This window comes from Solanum tuberosum, unplaced genomic scaffold (assembly GCF_000226075.1).
Source record: "Solanum tuberosum cultivar DM 1-3 516 R44 unplaced genomic scaffold, SolTub_3.0 scf00087, whole genome shotgun sequence".
In the NCBI taxonomy this organism is placed as follows: Eukaryota; Viridiplantae; Streptophyta; class Magnoliopsida; order Solanales; family Solanaceae; genus Solanum; species Solanum tuberosum.
Window position 1 is genome coordinate 268482 of NW_006239017.1, and position 26485 is coordinate 294966.

Below are 26485 nucleotides of genomic sequence, written 5' to 3' on the forward strand. Positions count from 1 at the left end.
GCCTTACAACAACAACAACAAAAAAGTCAATATAACCAAAGTAAAGAAAACAAAAATAGTAATACAATTAGAAAATAATATAATTAAAATATAATAAATAATGACACTCTTTAGGAGAAGATGATGAAATGAACAATATGCTTTAAACTAGAACCATGTACTCCTACGAGAAAGAGAGAAATAATGCTTGACTATGATATATCTGCTAAAGCCAATTCTAATTCTTTACATCTATACTTTTCTATCTAGGATCGTATTTTCGTTGAGTTAAAAATGTGTCATCTCATATTTAATTACTTATTCCCAATTCATCTTCAATCTATCTAAACCTTTTCTTGAACACATCACTATCAACTTTCAGCATATCTTCATTGGGTCATTTGTGTTCTTCCTTGTTACATGCATGAATCATCTCAATCTAGCTCGTTTCCCACATCATGTTTCATCACGGAGGTCATTTCCATCTTACATCATATATTTATAATCTTGTCTCTCCTAGTATGACACACATCCATCTAAGCATCCTTATCTCCGCTACATTTATCTTTTGAACGTGAAAATTCTCTTATATGGTGTGTCACTCTGTAGGCTTCAACATATCATACTTACTCGTCCCAACCTAATTATATCTAGCTACAATGTATATTCCTTAGGCCCAATGGCCCCTCGACAATCGTTATTGTCTGTCTTTGCTTAGGACATACTGTCCCGTGCACCGTATTTTATTTAATCATTACTTTATAAAATTTACTTTTATATTTAAATGATATAATTTTATCAGAAAAAAAATATCTAATGCAAGCCTTTATTTTTTCCACATCGTTCCATCAAATATAGAATAAGGTTGAAGATAATAAATAATAAAAGCAACCCATGGATGAGCGAGTGGAATTAAATTCATCAAGTGGAAATTGACTGGTGTTTGAATGAGGTAGTATTGTTCTCATGTCACTTTTCCTATTCTTTCTTTGAATATGAATACAATTTATCATTGGCCCATTCATTTCCACACAGACCACAAGCTCATCACTCAGTAGTTCATGAGCCCATACTCCATTTTGATATCGTCATTTAATTTAGGGAAAATTATATGAAATAACAAACTATTAATTCAAATTAAATGTTATAGCCATATAGTTTATTTTAATTGTAATTCACAGCAAACATCCCCTTTTTTTGCCATCTGATTCGGTATAAAATTAGCCATTTTCGGTATACAATTAGCCATTATATACATTTCGGTATAAAATGTGTTTGTGTTTGTATAAAGCGAGAGAAAAGTGTATATACAAATACAAATACATATATTTTCGTCCTATACACTTATAATTATACAAATACAAATCTTATTATACAAATTACAATGTATAAATGAATTTATACAAAACTGAACAATTTGTATAAAATTGGACGTTTGTAGCGAATTATACAAATCAAAAGCTCCATAGCAAACATAAAATTTACTATGGAGCGCAATTATGCAAATTATAACTATAACATACAAATATGATTTTTATGTTTGCTATATGTGAAAGTTCTCCATAATTTATATTTGTTTTTAAATTTTGGTTACATGTATAAACATGTTGATACAACTTCAAATTTGCTGTCTAAAGTCCATCATAACGAAATCTAACTTTAGGCATTATGGATATAGTTACAAATAGTTGAAATCAGTAATCATTGTGTCGATTCAACAATTTTTACTTCAATTTCAGTTATATGTGTATGAACTTGGTTAAAGTGAGTACTAAATAATTGAACTTTAGTCATGTAAAACCTAACTTCAAACAATACATTTATGACTAAATGTGCAAACTTTTTTAAAAACGGGGACAAATTAAATGTCGTCATCAATATAGTCCACCTCCTAAATTTTTACATTAAACCTATCATGTTACCCTATTTGGGCTTTACTTTCGAACTATTAACTCGAGTCCATCGGTTCAAGCTATTTGTGCCTAATTTCAGAAATATCTCCATTATAGGAAAAATTTCATAAATAGCTAAGATGTGAAACATAATAGACATTTTAGCTAGAGTTTTCCTATTTACGTAGTCTAGCTATAGTTTGAATGGTCAAACTGATTCATGTTTGTATAATTTGAATTTTCTTAATTGATTATACAAATTGTTTATCAAGTTTATTTAAATGATGCGGCAACTTCAGTTAAGAAAAAAAGAAAATGATCCCTTAATTCATGGTTATTATATCTAATTAGAATTTCTTACCTAATATGACTTCTTCTTCTTGGCGTAAAAAACATGACTCATTGTATATAACAATTGTATATGTATGGAGTTACAAAAAAAAATTGTAGTTAAAGTGTATCAATTCATATAAATAATATGATGCATAACAATTTGTATATGTTTATGAATAAATTATATATTATAGGTTTTGTATAAATTGAGTTGTATAAATCAAACAAGTTGTTACATACATTATACTTGTATTTGAGTATACAAAACATACTTGTATGTGTCTTAAAATTATGAAATATTTTATACAAATAAAGCATAGTTTAAACCAAATAAATATACATATACAAAATACATAATAAATTTAGTTGTATAATTATACAATATTGGATTGTGTAGCTATAGTTTTCAAAATTTCAATTTTCAAAATTGGATGAATGAATTTTTCAAAATTTTAATTATAATTTCGTTAAGTTATTTAAGGGAAGTGAGAGATTTTAGGAGATAGATTAGTGGGTGTGATAAGAGAGAGTGCGTTTAGATTTGTATAAAGGATGAAAGAGAACTAACACGTTTTAATACAATACGTAGGACACACCATATAACCATTTTATTCAATTATAACCATTTTTTATAATTAATAGTTATGAAACATAATTAACTATAATATGTTAGTTTAGTTATGTAATTTTTCTATAATAAAAGGGCCGATTAAAATAATTGGGCCTAATCGGCCTGATGATTTGGGTTGGGTAATTTGGCCCATCGAAACTAGGGTTTCAATAAGTACCATAGCATATTTAAGAGCTCTTTCTCTAAGGTTTCATATCGCTGCTAGGGTTTTAGCGATCGCCATATTCACACACAGAGTCGGAGAGAGGAGAGAGAGTGTGAGAGAAATTTAGAGAAGATGAAGACAATTCTGTCATCGGAAACCATGGATATCCCAGACGGCATCACCATCAAGGTGAAGGCAAAGCAAATCGAAGTTGAAGGACCAAGGGGAAAGCTTGTGCGAAACTTCAAGCATCTCAATCTCGATTTCCAGCTGATCAAGGACGAGGAAACTGGACTGAAGAAGCTGAAGGTTGATTCCTGGTTTGGATCTCGAAAGGCTACTGCTTCTATCCGTACCGCTCTTAGCCATGTTAATAATCTTATCATTGGTGTTACCAAGGGATACAGATACAAGATGCGTTTTGTGTATGCTCACTTTCCCATCAATGCCTCCATCACCGGAGGTAACAAGGCCATTGAGATCCGTAACTTCCTTGGCGAGAAGAAGGTAATGTTTTTTCAAAAGTTATTTTTCTTTGTATGAATGAAATGTATGCATTAGTTTGTTAACATGATCGTTTACTACGTGATCTGGATTTATGCTTAATTATAGTTCTTTTCTGTGGATTTTTGTGTGTTCAATGAAATGATTCAATCTCTTGTATACTAGATTAGATACAAATTTGAGCGAAAATGGATGCCCATTAGACAGAAATGCATCAGTTTTATATAAATATAAGAGTTAATTTGTGATCCTTATGCTTAGTTTTTTGTTGTACTTGTGATTTTTTTATAGTTAAATGTGATATTTATTGGCTTTGGAATTATTGTCAAACATAAGTTAAAAGAAAAGAAAGTTGAGAAACTGTACCTGTCCAGAAAGGAATGACAGGATTCTATTTATATTGTGTTTGAATTCTGATATCAATTTCATAGTTCTGTTGAACTACTTCAATGATTATTTTATGGTTAAAAGTGATTATAAGTTGTTCGAAAAAGTAATTTTGCAATTAATAATGCTGCTATGTTGTATGCGATGAAGAGTAGTTTTATTCAGGTAGGTTTAGAACTTTGAGATGTTGACTGAAATAGTTAGCAGCTAGTGTAATTGTTAAGGATGAGGTAGAATTTGGTTATTTGATAAAGAATTGTGATGTGTCATAGATTATTTTACGTCTTTTAAGGAATCATTTTCTGGTGTTAGTGTAAAAACCCAGCTTTAGTCGGACCCTTCTTGGCTAGGTTTTGTTCCTACGTATGGCAATGTCATATGTATTCTTCACTGCTTATTATCTATACCATTTGCTGTAGTGTAGTACCTGGAGATTTAACTGGTTTTATGGCTGTGTATCAGGTTAGGAAAGTTGACATGCTTGATGGAGTAACAGTTGTTCGATCTGAGAAGGTTAAGGACGAGCTTGTATTGGATGGAAATGACATTGAGCTCGTTTCTCGCTCTGCAGCCCTCATTAACCAAGTAATCTCTATGTTCTATCTCCCAACATTGAACATTTAGAGTTTGCATGCTATCAATTTGAATTTGCATTACTTAACTTTTCTATTTTGTATTTTGTTGTACAGAAATGCCATGTGAAGAACAAGGATATCCGAAAGTTTCTTGATGGTATCTATGTCAGTGAGAAGGGTAAAATTGTTGAAGAAGAATGAGTATTTTAGAAGTAGGCATGTTGGTGATGGACCGTATCCCAATTGCTCGTTTTACCATCTCTTTTAAGTTCTTTTGGAGACTATATATTACAGACTTGTTTGAATTTCAGTTTTCTAGTTCTTGTTTTGAAATTTTGTTGACAAATTGGCCTTGGTGGTTCTTTCAATTATCCCAAATGTTTCTGTTCTCGTTATCTGTGAGTGAAAATTGTTTGATCCCAAGTTGCTACTATGTTATATATCATAGCTTTTGAGTTTGCATAACTTGCAGTATCACACCGAACTATACCCATTGCGAATTGTCCAAGTAGTGTTTATATTCTTCCCAAGTATTTTCCGGTACTAATGTTCTGAATGAAATAACTGAAAATTTTCAGTGTCACAGCTTGTCAATGTTGCTAGTGCTATGATCTGAATATTCTAGGATTGCAGAGCTTCCAATCTTTATGTGAATTTTGTTAACTGTTTTAAAGGTTGCTAGACAAATGAGTTGATGGTGAGCACTCGAAATATTTGTCATATGTCATCATGCTTCATGTGACTGTCAGTTTTCCACAGTATTCAAGTATTGAAATTTATTCAACTATGCAAATTTAACTTTTGTTGGGACGATTTCTCTTTTCAAAGGTTATGTAATTTCACTATTGTTTGAATATCAAAGGTTATGTAACTAGTACTCCTCCTTTCTCAGTTTCAAATTTGATTGTGATTAAGACATTTATGTTGTTTCTGCAATTTATTGCATTAGTTTTAGACGGAATTAAACAATTGTGTTGTTTAAACAAAAGTTTGCACTTCTGTTCCTGCTTCTATGAGTTTTAGACGGAATTCAAACAATTATGTTGTTTAAACAAAAGTGATTAATAAGAAAATCCATGTTGCACTTTTATTCTTGCTTCTAACTCTATACATTGTGTACAAAATGATTATATGTGCATTTTCTTATATGTGGAATCGTAAATCATAGTAATAAATATTTTGTCGATTTGGTTATCAGTTTAGCATGTGCACAAATTGAAAATCAATAAATCAAATCGATGATACTTACCTGTTGGTGTAGGTGATGTAAATTAATTCGCGAGAATCCTTATTACTTTAGAACAATTATTATTGGTTAATGAAATACAGTCTTTTTTGTATTCATCTTGCAAAAGATTTATCGTTCATGCACAATACACACGACGAGCCACTCTTATCTTACTTATCTCCTATTTTTTTGCTAAAGATAGCCAAACTAGTATTTCTTTCTTTCACCACACATTACATTATTTTTACCTTGAAAGTGTAGAAACTAGAAACAAGCCTTGTAGCTTTTTGGTTGTGAAAATTTTCAGGATAATTGTTTAGAGGGGTTATTTTCGATAGACAATATTTTTAAAAAAATTCTGAAGAAATTCAAAATTTTATGAGAAGAGGTTAGATAAAAATCTACAATTTTGTAAGTCATTACAAATATTAAAGGTCAAACACATATGGAGATCCTTAAACTTGTCCCTAAATTTCATTTTGGCACTCCAACTCAACCTTGTTCTATTTTGACCCTTCAACTCCAATTTTTATGTTCCATTTTGACGCTTCTTTCCAAAGAATCAACAAAGTGGGATGTGTGTACTTCACATGCCATTATTGTGTTAAAAAATAATGGATGAACATCATTTTTTTTTAGAGTTTCTGTACATTATTGTGTGAAAAAATAATCGGTGAAAGTGTGTTGATTTTTTTTAAAAAACAATTAGTTAATATAAATAACATCACATATTTTTTTCATATCTAATCTACTTGGACTAACTCAAATATCAACTTTCTAATTTTTCATTCAACTAAATACGAGTAAAAAAACTCATGTTCATTGCTAATTAATAACACTACAAAAAAATGTTGAAACTCGATAAACTTTGTTGGGTTGTCATTGATTTTTTTAAGAAAGAAAATCGACACATTTTTGTCGGTTATTTTTCACTCAAAAATATAGGAAAACTCTTAAAAAGAAATTGTTACTTTTTTTATAAAAAAAACCAATGATAATCCGTCAGTTTTAATTTTTTACAATAATTAACAGATGATCGTTGATTTTTAAAATGCAAAATTGCAGTAACATATATAGAAATAAAGAAATCATAAAATTAGTATTTTGTGTTAAATGGTACATAAAAGAAATAGAGATAATTTGGATTGGTTTTTGGGATTTTTGGTTTGGTTTTGGATTTATAAGTTACTTTGTTTGGTTTTTTGGTTTGGTTTCGGATTTAGAAAAATGAAAACCGAAAAACCGAAAAAAACCGAATTATATATATATATAAATAGATTAATAATTACACATATAATATTTAGGTTTACTATGTAGGCCGTAGGGTACTAATAATTCAGTATTGTTGTAATATTTAGGCCCATATCAAATTACTGCCATCCTATTTCACTAAATTTTAGGCATTAGGTTTTACATTATAACTATAAATATCACATATTACTTGCACTTTCATGACAAAAAAATTAGCAGAACTAGAATTAGTACTTTTCCTTATATGAAATTTTTATTTTTTAAGCATGCAAATATAACTTTGATTATGTTATTAATTAGTTATGAAATAAGTTATAACCGACCGAATAGCCAAACCGAAAAAAACCAAACCGAAAAGAGAAAAACCGAACCGAACCAATTTTTTTTGGTTCAAATTGGGTTATACTTTTTCAAACCGAAAACCGAAAAACCCAAACCGAATAACACAAAACCGAACCGAAAAACCGAATGCACACCCCTACTTAGAAGTGCCAAAATGGAACATAAAAAATGGAGTTGAAGGGTTAAAATGGAACAAAGTTGAGTTGGAGTGTCAAAATGAAATTTAGGGACAAGTTTAAGGATCTATATATGTGTTTGGCCAATATTAAACGACAATATAATATTTTATCTATAAGGTTGAAGCAATATACATCAATCATTAGACTCCGGTCTAATATTTGTGGAAAGGTAATTCTTCATAACTTCATAAAATGGGGGTAAATTTTAAATGGTGGTGTATATTAGGCTATTTACGTAAATCAGCCCTTTTGGTTGAGAAGGTCCATTTTATCAAAGCCCAATGCAATAATAACAAATTATGGGCCTAAGCCCATTAAGAACTAGGGCTTTGATTTCCATTCTAACCCGTTGAGAACTAGGGCTTTATAAAGCCAAAACGTTAGGGTTTTACACTCCATTTCATCCAGCCGAGAGAGATAGTGTGTGAGAGAGGAATCAGCGGCGGCGAGGATGGTGAAGTTTTTGAAGCCAAACAAGGCTGTTATCCTTCTTCAAGGCAAATATGCCGGCCGGAAAGCTGTGATCGTAAGGGCATTTGATGAAGGAACAAGGGACAGGCCATATGGCCATTGTTTGGTTGCAGGTATCTCCAAGTACCCGAAGAAGGTGATCCGCAAGGATTCAGCAAAGAAGCAGGCGAAGAAATCTCGTGTCAAGGCTTTCATCAAGCTCGTGAACTACAACCACATCATGCCAACTCGTTACACACTCGATGTGGATCTGAAGGATGTTGTCAATGCTGATGTTCTTCAGGCACGCGACAAGAAGGTGACCGCTGCAAAGGAGACCAAGGCTAGGCTTGAGGAGAGGTTCAAGACCGGGAAAAATCGCTGGTTCTTTACTAAGCTTAGGTTCTGAGCGAAGATTGAATCCGATTTTGATGAAATGGTAATATTCTTAGTATTAAAGAGTTTTGAGGGATGTTGTTTTTGTTATCAAAGATACTGTTAGGCTGTTTTTTTGTGTTTGAACTATTTTATTGATGGATAATTCCTGGCTCTTGTTTTAGTTATCTACAATTTTATAATGGTTTGTTTCTAGTATCCTGTGTTGCATTTTTCGGTGTGTGTTCTATATTGTTTTAATTACTGCAGATTATTTGTGTAACATACCAATTGCACAGTTTCTGGTGTTTTAAGAACCGACTCTACTGAGTCTTCTTAGGAATGGATAAATGGTTATGTATATTTTGTTTAATCAAGGAGTGAAATCATCGTCCGTAGTGCAATAGATTATGGGACTCATAATCCCAAAGATAATCAGCTTAATGCTTCTAAGAATAAGCAATTTGTTGTTTGCTTTGTTTACTCCTCTCTCCCTTAGTACACCCCACAACAACTTCAACATAGCTAGTGCATCGCACTAGGACTCATCCTCCGTATCGCAATTGGGATAGAATTAGCAGACTACCTTGCCTTCTTGTTGTTTTCTTTGTTTATCTTCTTCCATAGGATAGCCCATCAGGATGAAATGCAGCTTAATGATTTATTCGAACATATCTGTTGCTATGTGAGTACGTCTGCCATTTGTTGGTGATCACTGATCACAAGTTGAAAATAGTTGGTTATTTCCCCATTGGGTATCAATCATTCCATCATGTCTTGACTCAATCCCTATACTAGCTTTGTCTGGCTATGTGAATCCTTAAAATATTTCCTCCTATGGGTCCATACACAAAATGATTTGTCTTTCAAAGTCAATTAGGATTGTTTTGAATCTCAGTCACTACTATCTCCAGGTCTTATTGACATTGCATATGTGTTTTAACATCAACTAAGTGTTAGAAGGCTCTCGCCCAGGTGGTCTATTAGCAAGATAAATGTAGAGAACCTTACTATCATTCAAGCCTTTTTGAGCCGTAGAAGTTCATCAGATTGTTTTTCCATTTTTCTTCGTCACATTCATCCATTCCACACTTCTAAATCTCATTAGAGCAGTGCACCCTTTAACGCTTTCATTCCAATCTATGTGCATCATATGTTTAATACATTGTTATCAATAAAATATATTAAAACTGTATTATAAATCCATTACAAGTGTCTAGTGAAAAAATATGTTATTGCAATGATTGTAATAGTTCTCCAGGTGAATTATATGACCAATTAGTTTTGTCACATCAGTATGTGTCTGACAAGGATTTGCTACATGCTGGAATTGCACCTAAGTGCCTATTTCTTTTATCTGCTGATGGAATTGATGATGGCCTCTATGAAATGGTGCTTGTGTGCGTCTAGTTGCAAGGAGAAGTTAGTTTGTAAAGTATTTATAAGGTTCAAAAAGTGGCTAAAACCTACTCAATATGAGTCTTGCTCCACCTTTCATATGCAGGACTCTTGAAACAAAATGATTTTAAACGTCATTAGGTGTTCTTTCTCATGAACGTTTCTGCGTAGCTTGTGAAAATGTTGTACATATACATCTATAAGTTTGTTGTCGTCCTCGGATAGATTGCAGATTTGAGTTGTCTCCACCGATTTATAGAAAAGCATTCGTGAGCCCTCTGGTTTTTAGTTGGAGTGGTTAAGGTTCGAGTTGTCTCCCTCTTTGGATATTTTACTATTTAAGCTATCAGCTTGTACTATGTCACATACATATGGATCACACTAGATATCCATATGTATCTAGATTGATTCACATATATCTAGGATATCAATTCCATGGGAGAGTGACAAGCGAGATGAGAGACATACCTTGATTGATTTGAATATATCTAGGATATCATATACATGGCTGAGTGACAAGCGAGATGAGATACAAATCTAGATTGATTTGCATATATCTTGGATATCAAATACATGGGAGAGTGACAAGCGAGATGAGAGACATACGTAGATTGATTCACATATATCTAGGATACCAAATAAATGGGAGAGTGACCAAGCAAAGATGAGCGGGGTGAGAAAGATTTGCAATATATTCTAGATACGTGCGGATTCACTTGGATATAATGTATCAAGAACAAATTATACCTAAATTTGACTTCATGTATTTGAGATACATGTATCTAGAATTATCTGCACCAAAATCTAGCAAGATACATCATATGACAAACTAAAATGTATCTAAGTAATTAATTTATAAAATTAGTGGGATTTATGTAATATTTATAGAATTAATTTTTTTAACTTTGTCATCAAATCAGTAAATGTAGAAAATTCGAGTTCTTTAACGAATTACCAGTAAACAACAAATTGGATTTCATTTCACACTAGTGAAGCTTGAGAAATGTAAGATATACTAAATTTTACTCCTATTTTTATGAGACAAATGTTATTTTCAATTGATTTTCGACAACCCTTCTTTATTCATATGTGAAATCGATCGTGTGAATAAACGAGTGAAGCAAATAATCTAATAAGGCGTGATGTTAGCACTAAGTAATGACATAAAACATTCAAATTAAAGTACATACATGCCAGCCAGAGTCATTTTAACTTCGTTAACGTCGCTAAATTGTCCCTTTTTCCCTTTTCAAACATGAATATATATTTAAATAAAAGATTGTGACACTGACAACATAAAAATGCCAAGACTAAATTGAACACATGATACAAACACGTTACGTTATAATATTCAATTAATTAAAATTTAATTTTTCATGAACATCTACAAATATGTGAAAATTATTACTCATTTAGCTACATATATATACTATATTAAATTTGAAAATAATCAACAGACATTTTTACTTTTCATAAAAACACATTAAACAAAAAAACTGTAATTCATTCAATTTTTTATCATCACATAATTTGTACTGATTTGATTAATAAACAAACTTTTTGTTTCTTCAAAAATTTAAAAACTGTAATCTGGTTTACTAAATAATTTACTCCTTAAACCTCCAAATAAACCCCCTTTTTTAGCATTCCCTTTATCTCCCCCAGAATTAATACTACTACTACTATCTTCCTTCTCTTCTTCTTCATCTCCTTCTTCAACAAAAGCTGGATGAGTAAAAATGCTCTTCAGCAATTGAGTTCCTCTCAGAGCATTCGTTAATGGCAAATGTCCTTCCGGTGTTTCGTCGTTCAATTCCCAAATGAATTCATTCGGAAAAGCCCTGTAATTGTACTGATCCACTTCTTCCGACTCCAGTTTCTTCATCCACCGAACTTTGATGAAGAAATTCGTGAAATCTCTGTTCACTTTCGTATTCCATATCTTCTTCTGAACACTGTAACCGAATTTGCCGTCGCTGTATTTTCTCCATAGCGAATCGATTTCCTTAAGGTCAGATTCGGAAATGAACTGAACTTCGGAGAAGAAAACGTATCCTCGTTTAACTGCTGCTTCTCCGGCTAAAACGATGAGTAAACGGCGAGTTTCCTCGTCTGCTTCTCGGAAATTTTGAGAAATTAAGTGTTGTTCGAGAGTATCGAAGGGGGTGGTAGGGGTGGTGGTGGTGGTAGTGGTGGTGGTAGGGGTAGTTGAGGAAACAGAGAAAGTTATGAGGTTATGATTGGAGAATGAGGAGGGGTTTTTGGTAATTGGCTTAAGGAAAAAAGAAGAAGAGGAAGAAAAAGGGCAAGGGCAATCTCTAGAATGCCTTCTTCTTAGTGTATGAATGGAGTTGAATGAATTTGTTGCCATTTTGCTTAATGCTTAGTAGTGAAGAGAAAAAGATAAGAAAAAAAGTGTGGGACATTTTGGTTAAGATATAAGAAGGGTGGGGTAAGGGGGTGTAGGGGGGGTGGGGTGGATGAGATAAGAAATGAGTGAGAGTGAAAGAAAGATGTCATCAAAGGAAATATAGTGCTTGAATGAGATTGGCTAGGTTTGGGTGAGTTTGGATACTCTCTATCACTATCTTCTATCTATCTCTATGGCTAAAAGGAAAATACAAAGTTGTTTATTAATTAACACTTTGATACCTTATTTCTCTTTCATTTCAATTCTAAATTTGTGGTATGGAAAATTTTTCTACAAATTATTCATTGTGATTTTATGGTGGTTGTTGTCAAGTAAGGAAATTTGTAGACCACCATTCATACTATTAAGTAGGACCATTAAATGTGAAGTAGCTACCCCTCTATGTATTTTGTAAAAAAAAAATGTGATTATGAGTAAGTAGAATTTTTGTGGTGGTCTACCACTAATTTTCAAACAATTTTCACATGTTTCCAAAGCTAGTTTGGAACAATCTTGGTAAGACGGGTATTTTTAGATCTATTTTGTTAGGTAAACAGTGTATTTGAGCAAAAAAAAAATACGTTAAAAATGTAAAAGAGGACAAAACTGACTCATTTTGAATAGTTTAAGAGTATATTTAACTCTTTTTCTTTTATAAATTGTGATTATGACGATCTAATTTGTTGTGGTCTACCACTAATTTGAAGTTAACATACAATAAATAAGATATCTAGTTTTAAAACATTTTTAGTAATAGTTCAATTAGATCTAATGAGTAATTTGTTTGTCAATTACAAATTACCCTCTACCTCCACGAGGTAGTGGTAAGGTCTGCGTACACTTTACCCTCCCCAGACCCCACCTAGTGGGATTTCACTGGGTATGTTGTTGTTGTTGTTGTTGTGGAGTAATTTGTTTGTCAATTTGGCTTCCCTTCACCTTTTCCCTTAAATTTGATCTAAATAGTAAACTTGCACTACGCTGACATACAAGCCCTTATAGCTCAGTGGTAGAGCGTCAGTCTTGTAAACTGAAGGTCCGCAGTTCGATCCTGCGTGAGGGCATTTTTTTAACATAATATTATTTTGCCGTCCGTGATCTCATCATACTCCCCGTTTAGATTTGTTTGTCTTACTTTCTTTGTCTTTTTTACTTTCTAAACTCCAGAGAGTAATTCATAGGTGTATTAGTTTATTTTTGTTGTACACACCAACTTGTACTTATTTGCTTAGCCAAACCAAATTGTATGGTTTTAATGATTTTGCTTTATTTTCAAAGGTGGAATCACCAAAATTGGCCTAATTATTTACCATTCATTGACCAACTTTCGAAGATGTGATGATTTTATTCACTTTAATGGATATTCAAGTTGATTTGTCATGCTAATGTTTGATTGTGGAAAAAAGTGTTGCATTTTATTTACCACTTCTTTCACCAGACACTTTGTAAAATAAAAGTTTCAAACTTCATATTACTCTTTAATATGGCAATTGATATAACGAGGAGGAATCAATCACTGGCAATCATAGAATAAGCTTTATTCTTCCAAAGCAACAGATTCCATACAGGATGATCAAAATGTTAAAGAGTACTCAAGAAACAGTATCTCAATGAATGCAAGAAGTGCAACTTGCTGCATCTTTTCACATAGATATGCAGGCGAACGAGTTACTTCACTTGTACAATTCCTTGAATCTTCTGCAAGCTTCTATGACGTTTTCCCTGTGCCCAAAAGCACTTACTCTCACAAAACCTTCACCACCAGGTCCGAAACCACTGCCTGGAGTAGTAACGACATGAGTCTTCTCAAGTATCTCGCTGAAAACCTCCCATGAGCTTCGTCCAGGGAAGTGTACCCATACGTAGGGTGCATTTTTACCTCCATACACCTTGAAACCTAGCGAGTTAAATGTGTCCATTATGATTTGTGTGTTCTCTTTATAGTAACCAACCACGTCCATCATGGCCTGAAATGCAAAGTCAACACACGTTCACATTGAAATCTTGAGCCTATTAAATGATGTTCTTTATGATTAAGCGAATAGGGAGCTGACCTTGAAACCATCAGGTGAAAGGCAAGCCAGACCACCAGCTTGAGCAATGTTGGATGCACCATTGAAGCATGTACAAACAATGCGATTGAAGTCTTTTGCTACAGGAAATCCATCAGAATATAGGAGTGCTTTGGGAATGGCAGTCCACCCTAAACGAACTCCAGTGAACCCAGCATACTTAGAAAATGATGAAACCTCAATGGCAACCTGCAAGTGCAGTACAATAAGCTCACTGAATCACATGGAACAATCCGTTCATAACGTTAGAATCATTCAATAGACTTTGTATACCACGGGTGATGAGAAAAAGCAGCACAACAAAAGTCAAATGAAAACCTTACAACTCTATAACAAGAAGCTCTGAAACTTCTACTAAAAGACAACTGTGTGAGCAAGAAGGATCAGAAGAAAATCCCTGGAATTAACAAGGGGATAAAAAGAACTTGGATTGAATAGACTTGAGATGACCTTACTATAGAGTATAGACTGTCATTGAAAGAGCAGGGGAAGAAGATGAATTAGATGACCATGAGCTCTAGTCAATCATGGCAAAAGAAAAGTAAGCAGCAGGAGGGGAACTAAACGGAATGGTCCCAACGAATGCAAGAATGATAATAAACAAGGTTAAAGTCTCATTATAGACTGCCCATGGCATTTTTCCCACGAATATACCAAATATAAAAATGTCATGAAGATACAAAAGAGTTTCCGATAACCATGAAGATCTGCATTCAGCCCATACTTTTGTCCAACATTTAGCCTGTACTTGTTTATCATGATTATGATAAGCTAACCAATGGAAAACAGTATGAGGTCTTTGCGGTTTGCCCATTCTACTCTTTCTCTAACTTTTCTGTCCTTTCTGAAGCAAGTCAAACGGTGATGGAAACTTTCCAAATTATATTTAGTCTGTTAATTGGAGAGGAAAATAGACATGCACAGACTACAAAGAACAGCCGAGAGGAAAATAGACATGCATAGACTAGAAAGAATAGCCATAATATTCCACTGTATTTTCGGACACCCTAGTTTCTTATTTGCAAACAATATTGAGCCAATTGACGAAACCAGTACGGGTGTTACCGAAAGTTTGAACTATGAAGAGTAATCGAGAGAGTTACAATGTTAGAATTAAGTTTTTTAATAAGGTATAAGCACCCAAGGGTGTGTGGCCTAATGGTAAATGAAGTGGGTTAAGAACCATGAGGTCTCGGTTCCAAATGCATCGGTCGATGGATGTAAAACTATGATGATTGAAGGTGCTTTTTGATAAAAAAAGAAACAGTAAAACTAATTTTGAGGTCCATGATGACTGAAGGTACTTAAAAGAGAATGAGGTAGATCTAAAATCACACGAAAAGAAGTCCAGAAGGACCAAAAATCCTTCGGATCCATCACCCATGTAAATTTAGCGTAAATTTGGGTACAATGTAAGCATAAGATATATATAGACAATAGCGATTAGGCTGGAAGTATGCTTAGTCATGAAGAAGGTAAGCATACATTAGGCCAATACTTAGGAGTCTTTTTGGTTTGTTAAGAGATTTGTGTCTCAATAGGAGATATAGAGAACCTCTACTGTTTGAGATCCACAAATTAGTATTAACTAGAATGAAATAGGTCCAAATAGAGTGAAATGAATGGTGAGAATGCATATGCCGACTCTAAGTAACATGAAATTGCGGTATGGCTGTAATGGGATTAAAAAGAGTAATAGAAGACTAGAAGTAGATGGATCGTTATAGTAGCAATGTACCGATAAGTAACTGCTAACAAACTGATACACGGACATTATGAGTTTGTCATCTATATTATACTGTTATATGCTACAGGGTTTGACCAAATGATAGCAGAAGCTTTCACTAGAAAACAAAGTAAAGCTTAATGTTGACCAAGCAACATGATTTGAACTTACCTCTTTGGCTCCAGGAATCTCAAAGATGGACTTTGGACTGTCATCACATATATACATAGCATATGCAGAATCATAAACAAGGATTGAGCCATTGTCTTTAGCAAATTGCACCAATTTAGTCAGCTGCTCCCTAGATGCCACCGAACCAGTTGGATTATTAGGCGAACAGAAAAATATAATGTCTGTCCGAGGAACACTGGATAAATCAGGAAAGAACCCATTTTCTGGAGTACATCTCATGTATGCAATATTCCCATACTTCTCCACATCCTTCTGAAACTGACCAGTTTGACCCATAATAACACTCGAGTCCACATAAGCCTACAGTAGAAACAACAATCAAGGCAATACTTCAGAATCTTACACACAGCATCACATAAGAGAGCCTTTCTCCAAGGCCTAGTAAGAAAACAAGGAGTAGTCCAACAGATAATAAAAAGACTACACCAAATAAAAGGAAAAGGTGCAATTATATGCAATAATGATAATAACAAAAGACATATCAATAACCTTTACAAAGTATAAAAATTAGTGCTAAGTTATTAAATAGCACCACTTCACTTAAATATCACAATGATGTGAGAAATCATAAAACAAAATAGGCATGGCTAATCTACAATGTTCAGGTATCCTGGATGAGCATCTGGCTGCCCTCGAACTACTCTTTTTCATTTGTGTCATAATACTATAATAGAGAAGAACAGAGGAATAAGCCTGAAACATTTACCGGATATGATGGATCTTGCACAGCCATACTCACATTAGACCCAAAAAGAACCTGCAATACAGTCAAGAAATTCATAAACTGATAGTGAAAGACAGCTCAGTAATTTGAAAAGCCCATTAAATGCAGAGAAAACCAGACCTGAAGTCGAGATATATCACTTTTGGCACCATCAGAAACAAAGATCTCATCTTCTTCTAGTCCAACATTTGCATAATAGGTAGAAGCAATGGAGGCTCTAAGTTGCTGCTCATGCAGAAACAATCAATGTATTCTTAGAGTTATTCTGACAGCTGACTTTACACTTGAATCATGGATTAAATGCTATGAATAAAAAATATGGCGACCAAAGAATAATTTTCTCTTATGATCTTAAAATAAGGATCCAAAATAATGATGCTTGACAACACCCAAACATGAAACATTTCACATCTCTTTTTCTTAACTTAGTAGGCAAACCAAGAATTTGTTGAATAAAAAGCTAATCGCAAAGCAGTAATAGATTATTGTTGATCCAAGAAATAGAAATGCTTTTAAATGCTTCAGAAATTCCAGCTGCACGTCCCTTTTTGACGTTATGAAAAAAAGAGGAAGTTTTAACTTTATTGTGTGGATAACTGAATAAAGAATATTGCAATGTATTTGAGGAAAGAAAAGGACAAATGAACAATCAAATTGGTATAAAAAGAGGAAAGACAAACTATCAGTGAAGGCCAGAACCATTATTGCTGTAGCAAAAGAAGGAAGAGAAACAAGGATTGGACAATAAATAGTAGAGCTAATATCATATTACTGAAATATGAAGAGAGGGGGCACTACTTACTTTTTCTCCTTGCTCAGCACCATAACCACTGTAACCATTTAATGTTGACAGTTCATGTGCTCTCTGCAAATGAGCAAAGAAAACAAAATCAAGAACAGGAAGTAAGTTACCGACTTATAGTTCAATAAGCAGAATAGATTAAAAATACAAACTTCTTATCAAGTTCAATGGTAGTCTATGTAAGCATATGCTGAAATCTATCAACAGAAATATTTAGAAACATGTTTAGTATAAAACCAAATGTTACCAGCTACATGATTTTTGTTAGTAATCCCATCATTGGTCAGGCAAAATAGGACACAAAATAACAAAAAACTACAGCATGATAGAGATAGCAATTGTATCCTATTCTTTACAAAATTCACAAACAAGGACATCAGTATTACCTTTGCCATGGCAGAAGTTATGACTTCAGGAATGGGCTCGGTAGTGTCACCAATTCCAAGGCTTATAATTTGAGCATCAGGATGTTTCAACATGTGTGCAGATCTCCTTCTTGCGATCTAACTTCACCAAAGATAGTGTTTAGAACTTAACTCCTAGCAAGTGGGAGAGATGGTTTACAAAATAAGGGTTCTCTTTAAGTGTATTACTATAAAGAATTGAATTATTTCTCCTATTTCAGGATGGAAGCTTAGAGAGGTAAAGGTACAAAATTAGCCATCCAAATTCAGCTAAAAAAGCAAATAATTTTGCTTCAGGTAACTAAGTCTGCTCACTGGCTTATAGTAATTCCAAATTACTGCAATTTCATCTAAATCTATATTTTATTTGCATGTTCCCAAAAGCAATGCTACATCTTCAATTGCAAAGTAACTTAAAAATAAAGATAAACAGCAATCAACTTAATGAAAATGAACCAGTTGAAATACAGACCTCAGGAAACAGATAACCAGCTTGAAGCTTTGCTAAGTTTTCATTGCGGGAGACCTGTGTCTTGTAAGCTTCAAGACACACAGAAATTTCGTTAGCGCAGTCAAATGTTAAGAAATTGCATAGCTATATGAATGGACTGATACAGGTGAGACTAAGACCTCACCGAGACTGACAGTTGTTTTCTTCTTGTTGTTGTCGAAAGACAATAATTTTACAATTCTTGCATTTCAAAAACGTGCATGTAGCAAACGTTTTGAGTCTTAAATTTGCTTTTTCAGCGAGTTAAAAGTAATTTATATGCAATACATTGATTAGTTTAAAGTTCTCAATATTAATTGTCAAAAGCTCTAACTGATCCACATTGCACAGGCTCGGAGTCTACTATTCTCATTTCAACTTGGCAATATATATATATATATATATATATATATATATATATATATATATATATATATATATATATATATATATATATATATATATATATATATATATATATATATATATATATATATATATATATATATATATATATATATATATATATATATATATATATATATATATATATATATATATATATATATATATATATATATATATATATATATATATATATATATATATATATATATATATATATATATATATATATATATATATATATATATATATATATATATATATATATATATATATATATATATATATATATATATATATATATATATATATATATATATATATATATATATATATATATATATATATATATATATATATATATATATATATATATATATATATATATATATATATATATATATATATATATATATATATATATATATATATATATATATATATATATATATATATATATATATATATATATATATATATATATATATATATATATATAAAAAGTGATACAGTTTGCACTGGAAAACAACATTAACATTAAGGCTTACAAGTTTTCTCCGTAGAGGGTGTTGCAACACATCTGACAATACCACTGGTTTTGCCTGGCATTGACACATTCTGATTCCTGAAACAATTAATGCACACTTTTTACATTAGAATGAGCAAAGTATTAAGGAAGCAACCCATAGCCTTTTATTGTGTTCCCGTCAATGCAGTTAATCTTGTTATACTACCAATCCAGATGAGATTCTCAGTCAGTTCATACACTACTAAAATCATCCTAGCACGTAAATGCTATAAATGCAGGAAACTTTGTCTATTATGGAAAAAAGGAGAGTCCTTAGCTTCGTGTTAGTCAAAATGAGAACACTAAGAAAAAACAAAAACAAATATTTTTAGATTAAACAATTTATAAAGAAACAAATTCAAGAATCAGTACAAACCACAAAAAGGTCACCTTTTTCCCCATGAATTTGGGAGAATAAAAAAACCCAATAATCAGTTCATGGTTAAACCAACAGAAAAAAAGAACTACTTTTTCCCATGTATTTCGAACAGCAAAAACAACCAAACCACTCATTGTTACCTTCTTCCCTATGAAAATACATAACAAAGTCAGAATGCTGAACCTATATTGGACATTTCTTCTCTACTGCTTCGTTTAATGCTTAAAGATTGAATTTTTACCAGCAATATAGACCAATAATATCTATAACTAAGCAGATGATGAAGATTCAAATAAAATAATAAACTGTAACTGAATTAACAAAATGAAAGAAAATATGGGAAATGATTAAATTGGGTACCTGAAACGGAGTTTGTTCTGACCCAGAAAAGTAGAGGTGGATGAAGAGATTGAAGTAGAAAGACTTTGCTGAATAGCTGCCATTTTTTCCTTGTGTAGTAGCTCACTGGTGTAAAGCCCTCAAACCCAAAAGCTGCTTTTAAAAGAACCCTAATCTTCTTGCCCTTTTGCTCCATTGAAACACTTTTATTTTTATTTTTAATTCGTTTATTTTATTTATTTGGAATTTGCTAACTACCTATTCATCACTTGAATATTTTATTTTATTTTTTTTGGTCAGATTCTATTGCAACTGTTTTTATTTTGAGTAGAGTTTAAATAGTATAAAAATAGTTGATAATTACTGCAATAAGTTTGTACAATGTCGATTAAAAATATAAATAAATTTAGTTGGTTGTTGATCCATTGACTCCAATATTAGATATTTTTAAAAAAAATATAAAAAGAATCAAAATCAACTTATCATTGATTATTGGATAAAAAATACTATTAATCTAATTGGAAAGTTCTCTTATTGTATGTGTATTGATTCAAAAACAGTTTTTTCCTAAAAAATGCGAGAACTCTTCTTCAAAGTTTTCATACAAACACACTCACAATTAAAGTAGCACAGTGAGAAATGAATTTGTTGGGTCCAATCCAACTAAGAACTTTTTTTAAAAGAAAGTACTAAAAAATTGAATAAAAATATTTTTTTAACCTTTTAAGGTATAGTTTCATCAACTCTACAAAGAAAAAAAAAGATTTGATTGCGAATGCTATATGTGAGAATTAATGTGATCTCTTTTATGACTATGATGTTTGGATTGATTTTTACGCACCTCGATTAATTTGATACTAAGTTTTGAACTTGAAATCTCAAGATTCTCAACCACTTCATTGACAACTAGATCACACTCTTGAATGCAAGGACCATATAGTTTTCTTATACAAAATTCACAAGTATCAAAGAACGAAATACATAAAAAGCAAATTAAAAAAATCACCTCGAGAGCAATTTGTGTAACACCAAACAAATTTTCTAATACTATGATTCATAGGATTTTATAAACAAACCTTTAAATATTTTTGAGGTATTTATTACAGTTTTATACGTAACTTTATCAAACACAGCCCTTATAGCTCAGTGGTAGAGCGTCAGTCTTGTAAACTGAAGGTCCGCAGTTCGATCCTGCGTGAGGGCATTTTCTTTTCTTTTTTGTTTTTTTGTTCATCCTCTATGAGCTTTTTATTTAGTCAATTCTATCCCCACATTTATAAAACTTGATAAATATGTCCCTCAGTTGAATGAAATCTCTCAAATTAATTAAAAAATATCCAATTTCACTTAAAACTAGGCAGTTTACATTTATTATCAAGTTAAAAGATACTATATCAAATCATAATATTGAATCATCATTCGACAAATTATGTCTCAATTGATAGTAGTCTCATAGTAGCTCCTATAATTAATAAATTAAAGTTTGGTAATGTTATAAAAATTGAAACCATCTATTTCCTTTATAAAATTGATGGATTTAAATTCTACCAACCACTCTACAAGAGACTAGAATGGAAGAACAATAAAGTTGTTGGGGGCATTTCCTAAATAGAAGAAGTCTTGGGTACATTTCTAGAATTCCAAAAGTTTTCCGGATGCCAAATCTAAAAATTAGGAAACAGCTCAATTTTTCATTTCTACGAAACAATTTCATTTGAGAGATCAGGCGAAATCCTAAGGACAATTGATTTGAAAATTCGACATGGATCTTAACCCAGTAAGCTTCATATTTTTCGTTATTTGATTCATTTTTTCATCTAATGTACAATCAAATCGATATCAATTGATACTTTGAAATCTCACAATTGTTGTTTTTTTGTTGCATTGATGCTAGGGTTTTGTTTGAGCTCGTTATTCTTTTAATTGATCTGTGGATTTACTCGTTTGTTTGGATTTTCGTGTTTCCATTACTTTTCTACTGCATATCATGTGTTACGGATCTGTCTTTGGGAGTTGAAAATTTCCGCTTTAGTAAATTGTATAATCAGGTAGGTGTAAAATTTGTTTTAGTTGGATTAATTGTTACTGCAAATCTTGGTGAAATAATTGAATTAGTAAGAAGTGTTGATGTGCTAGTTTTGTTGATGCTAGGCTTAAGGATAATTATGGAGTCATAGTCACAATTTGATGAGTTTAGTATGGGACGAGTAGTCGATTACTCCCTCATGTTGATCCCCTTGTTTACCAAGCAAGATCAAAATGATTAGGCATAGAGAATCTATAGATGGCTTTTTAAGTTCTGTCATTGATCGCCTATTTTATGTAGTTGCATCTCTTTTTGAGAAATGGCATAGTATTCCTGCTTTGTTCTATTCTCAAATCCATGTGAGCATTGCACGGATTTCACATCCAGGAGGTAGAGTGCAGTTGGTTTATGTCTAGTGTAAAAGAAATCATCATATGATAAATCTTCTAAATGTTGAAATCCTAATTTGCTTCAAGGAACAGATTTTTTACTTGAACTGGACCCAAATATTGTAAAATGGATGTAGAAGACTTGTTAGCCAATCATTTTAGCTTGGGAATGGAGCTTGGTGATTGTTTTGTATACCTATATTTATTTATTTATTTTTAGAAATGTGCTATTAATTTTGGATGTCAGGTAAGTCCCACAGTCCCACTATATCATGTCAGTTACATGATCGGTGTGGTTAAGTTTTAGTTTGGTTTAGTATAAGGTACAACTAGCAGTCTAGCACACTTACCTTAGAGGATAGAATCACATGGATGAAAGTTGTTTCATAAGACGTATAATTCCTCAAAATCCATCTGAACTTTAGAGAGAAAATGACAGAAGTAAAAGATTCATATAGAAGATACTGGCTAGTTGTAATTATAATCTATGTTGCTCGGACTCTTCAAAATGTCGACAGGTGTGTGTAGGGTCCTCCAAAAGTAGTGGGTTTTTGGAGGATTCGACACAGGTGGGGCAACAATTTTGGAGTGTCCGAGCAACATGATTAGAACTTAATTATATTGGTACACTTACATTAGCTCAAACATTATAGTAGTTTTTTTTTACCCCTTTTTACCTTGTTTATATATTCGTATGTTAGTAGAAAATCTAGAGAACTCTAGCGGTAGATAATCCCAAACTATTGAATATTGGAATGAAACTGGTCTTAATGTAGGGAAATATATCCATAGAGCCAATCTCAACTAGCATGGGATTGAGTGATAGTTGTGTTGTTATTAATGTAATCTTTAAGTTCATTCCTTTTGGATCAATCATCTGGATAAAAGGGGGATATATGATCTAGGATAAGCCTGCAGGTAAAACAGGATTTTTTATCGGACGTCCCCGAAGGTAATTTTCTTTTTTTTAAAATAAAAATGTTTAACCTTTTAATACATAATACTCTATAGCTTAGAGGAGTTTGTGGCCTTCTAGTTTCTTACTTTTCTCTGTTACTTATTTTAGATGATCTTCCCTTCTTGTTTTCTCTCTTTTACTACCCTTGCTGGTCCTTTCCCCTTACACCCCTAAACACTCTCTGCCGCAAGGAAAGGAGGGAGCACATAGAATTTGTTGATTGATTCTGTCATAAAGTTAATTAAACTGTCACATTCTTTCTCAGCCTGCAGGGGAGGACTATGCACACCCACAGATATGTTTTTTCCATGTGCTCTTCAAGGTCTAGCTTATTACATAGTCTTCTTATTTTAATGTCTTAGGTTGTAATTGTGTTCATTTAACACATTTTCTTTGCATTGACAGGCAGCAGCATTAGCGTTTTATATTCTGTCAGCTTTATTTGTTGATAGTTTTGTTATCATCTTTGTGATAACTGTTCTTTTAGCTGCTCTTGACTTTTGGGTGGTTAAGAACGTCAGTGGACGTATTCTTGTGGGTTTAAGGTGGTGGAATGAAATAGATGACAATGGCGAGAGTGTGTGGAGATTTGAGTGCCTTGATCAAGAGGTGGGTAATCTTGTTTCAGGTTCCTTAGCATACATCTTTACCTTCAGACAATCATTTATTTTAGAAGTGCTTGCCCATTTAGTCTTAATGATTAACTTTGTTGCCTTGGACAAACCTTTTTCCTTCATTTCTCCTTTCAGTCGATGGCTCGCATGAACAAGAAGGATTCCTGGCTGTTTTGGTGGACTTTGTACCTAACAGTAAGTGAAGACTCTATCACACTTGTTTCTTATTCTAATGTTCAACATAACAAATTGAGCACATGTACTGTACAATCAGAAAACAAGAAAAATCGGCAACAAACAACAAAATATGTGTGGATAAGAACAATGGCCCTTCACACCTTGGCTTCTCGATTTTTGTTTTCAGCTTTTACTTTTTTAGGATTCAGACTTCAAAGATATTCTAGCATATGGTGTAGAACTTATTTTATTTCCATCTGTGCCTTATTTTTGCATAAGTGAAATAGTTAGCCGTTGATGTGTTGCAGCTAATCCGTGTACTTTGTTGTAGGCTGTTGCTTGGTTCTTTCTCGCGATATTCTCCCTCATTAGGTTCCAAGCTGATTATCTTCTCGTTGTTGGAGTTTGCTTGACTCTCGGTGTCGCAAATATTGTTGGTTTTACTAGATGCCGTAAAGGTGTGTACTTACTCTTAACTTCTATTGATTCTGCCTCTGACAGTATCTTTACCACTGGAGTTTTACTTTGTTTGGGTGCTCTAGTTTTCATGCAAGACCATAAATGTATGACGGTAGATTTTGTTAGGTTCCCTCATTAGTTTGTGTATTCTTTTATTCACTTCTGTCTTGCTCTCACTGGGTATGTGGGTATGTATGTATGTATGTTGTTGCTTCTGTCTTGCTCTGCTTGTTTCAGTTTTCATTTTTGTGTTTGGTAGTCATGATCAGATGTCTGTGTACTATTCCCTTTTGAATTTTGCTTTCCAGTACGCCTTTACTGTTTAATCTTCATATATATTTTTCTCTTTCTAAAATCCAGATGCTAAGAAGCAGCTTCAAGCATTTGCAACCCAGACTCTCACTTCTCGGTTCTCCTCTACTCTACAGTCGGCATTTAGTGTTGTTTGATCAATTAATACAGAACCAGCTAGTTGTGGGAGGAAACTGGTCGTCAGTGTCCACCTCTATGAACAATCATGTATTGATTATATAATGGTGGTTTGTATACGCTGTGAAATTATGATGGCACATATCGGAGGGATGCTTAGGAGATTTTGACATGGTGTTAATTTGGACTTCTCCTTTATTGAGGTCTTGTACATGCAGAACATGAACGTACTGGGAAAACATTTTTGTTCCTTTCAGTTTTCACGAATCCAATTGCTTCATTGTAATTTTTTTCGCACCGCGCAGCTGGTGAATAGATATATGGGCTATATGCATAAATGATTCTGAAATTTGCCATTCACGTTCTGCAGCAAGTGCAACTAGGGGGTATGGGGGAGAGGTTCCATTTGTTTGCGGGGTTCGTATTCCTTTTCTAATATACTCTGATATGTGCTACTCGAGTTGAGGCTATTTCGGAATCTACGAGGTAGGGGCAAGGTTACTAATTACATTATGTCCTCTTTAGACCCCACTTATGTGAGATTTCATTGTGTATATTATTCTGTTTCGTTTTCTTCTTTTTTCCTTCCTTTTCTGGTCCTATGATATTTTAAGATTAGTTTCTTTACAATATCTTGAAGAGATTTAACCCAGGACTATGTCTTGATTTTTTAATTATTTTTAAAGGTGATCTTGACTATAGTTAGGTGAATTGGGGGTGATTATAATTATAATTATAATTTATAAAAGTCGCAACTCTTCATAAAAGTCACAACTTTTCATGAAAATGGAAGACTAGTTTTGAAAATAAAATAAACTAAAAGGGAATTTTGATTTGTGGTGGAGCCACGTAGACGGGCCTAGGGTTCTACCACAGAACCTGAAAGAATGACGTGAAGATAAAAGGTAACTGCAACAATATAGCTCCAATAGACCATCAGCTCAAAAAGCAAAGTCATTCGAAAAGGGGAGCAAATGGAACAAGGGATAGCAAAAACAAAACATTAAAGAAAAAAAAACTACACAATTACTAAATACTAATACTAATAAAAACAAGAGCATGTGGGATTATCCCCTTCCTAACGTGCAATCATGCTCAATTACTTATTAACCTAGTATCCTAATTTTCACCAACATACTTTTTTATCTAGAATTATGTTCTCAAAAGCTGAATTTATGTCATATATGTCATATCTAATCATACTTTCGAAATAACACATTTATGTACCTCCTCGTCACATGCTCCAACCATCC

General features: G+C 32.8%; 5 protein-coding genes and 2 non-coding genes across 7 annotated transcripts; 5 read left to right on the forward strand and 2 right to left on the reverse strand.

Annotated features, from left to right (window-relative positions):
• The first annotated feature begins 3055 nt into the window (after nt 1-3055).
• Nucleotides 3056-4841, forward strand: LOC102596885 (60S ribosomal protein L9-1-like). The gene is given in 3 exon segments (NM_001287900.1): nt 3056-3487; nt 4334-4456; nt 4561-4841. Coding segments are annotated over 3 exon segments (585 nt in total). The 5' UTR covers nt 3056-3112; the 3' UTR covers nt 4648-4841.
• Nucleotides 4842-7842: 3001 nt separating this feature from the next.
• LOC102597208 (60S ribosomal protein L27) lies at nt 7843-8487 on the forward strand. Its single transcript, NM_001425390.1, has one exon. The coding sequence runs from the start codon at nt 7898-7900 to the stop codon at nt 8303-8305; it is 408 nt and encodes a 135-aa protein (NP_001412319.1). The 5' UTR covers nt 7843-7897; the 3' UTR covers nt 8306-8487.
• Nucleotides 8488-11168: 2681 nt separating this feature from the next.
• Nucleotides 11169-12078, reverse strand: LOC102597536 (tetrapyrrole-binding protein, chloroplastic). Its single transcript, XM_006347230.2, has one exon. The coding sequence runs from the start codon at nt 12038-12040 to the stop codon at nt 11246-11248; it is 795 nt and encodes a 264-aa protein (XP_006347292.1). The 5' UTR covers nt 12041-12078; the 3' UTR covers nt 11169-11245.
• A 993-nt stretch (nt 12079-13071) lies between these two features.
• On the forward strand, nt 13072-13143 carry TRNAT-UGU (transfer RNA threonine (anticodon UGU)). Its single transcript has one exon. It is a non-coding gene; the product is annotated as a tRNA-Thr (tRNA).
• Nucleotides 13144-13575: 432 nt separating this feature from the next.
• On the reverse strand, nt 13576-20370 carry LOC102597847 (LL-diaminopimelate aminotransferase, chloroplastic). Its single transcript, XM_006347231.2, has 10 exons — nt 20202-20370; nt 19443-19519; nt 18472-18539; nt 17982-18098; nt 17596-17658; nt 16914-17018; nt 16776-16826; nt 16049-16369; nt 14134-14340; nt 13576-14046 (listed from the first exon to the last, which is right to left on the reverse strand). Exons 1-10 carry the CDS (start codon nt 20282-20284, stop codon nt 13753-13755), a joined length of 1386 nt encoding a protein of 461 aa, XP_006347293.1. The 5' UTR covers nt 20285-20370; the 3' UTR covers nt 13576-13752.
• Nucleotides 20371-21312: 942 nt separating this feature from the next.
• On the forward strand, nt 21313-21384 carry TRNAT-UGU (transfer RNA threonine (anticodon UGU)). Its single transcript has one exon. It is a non-coding gene; the product is annotated as a tRNA-Thr (tRNA).
• A 466-nt stretch (nt 21385-21850) lies between these two features.
• Nucleotides 21851-25592, forward strand: LOC102598155 (Golgi apparatus membrane protein-like protein ECHIDNA). Its single transcript, XM_006347232.2, has 6 exons — nt 21851-21957; nt 23819-23875; nt 23959-24162; nt 24303-24362; nt 24676-24802; nt 25164-25592. The coding sequence occupies exons 1-6, from the start codon at nt 21943-21945 to the stop codon at nt 25250-25252; spliced, it is 552 nt and encodes a 183-aa protein (XP_006347294.1). The 5' UTR covers nt 21851-21942; the 3' UTR covers nt 25253-25592.
• The last annotated feature ends 893 nt before the right edge of the window (nt 25593-26485 follow it).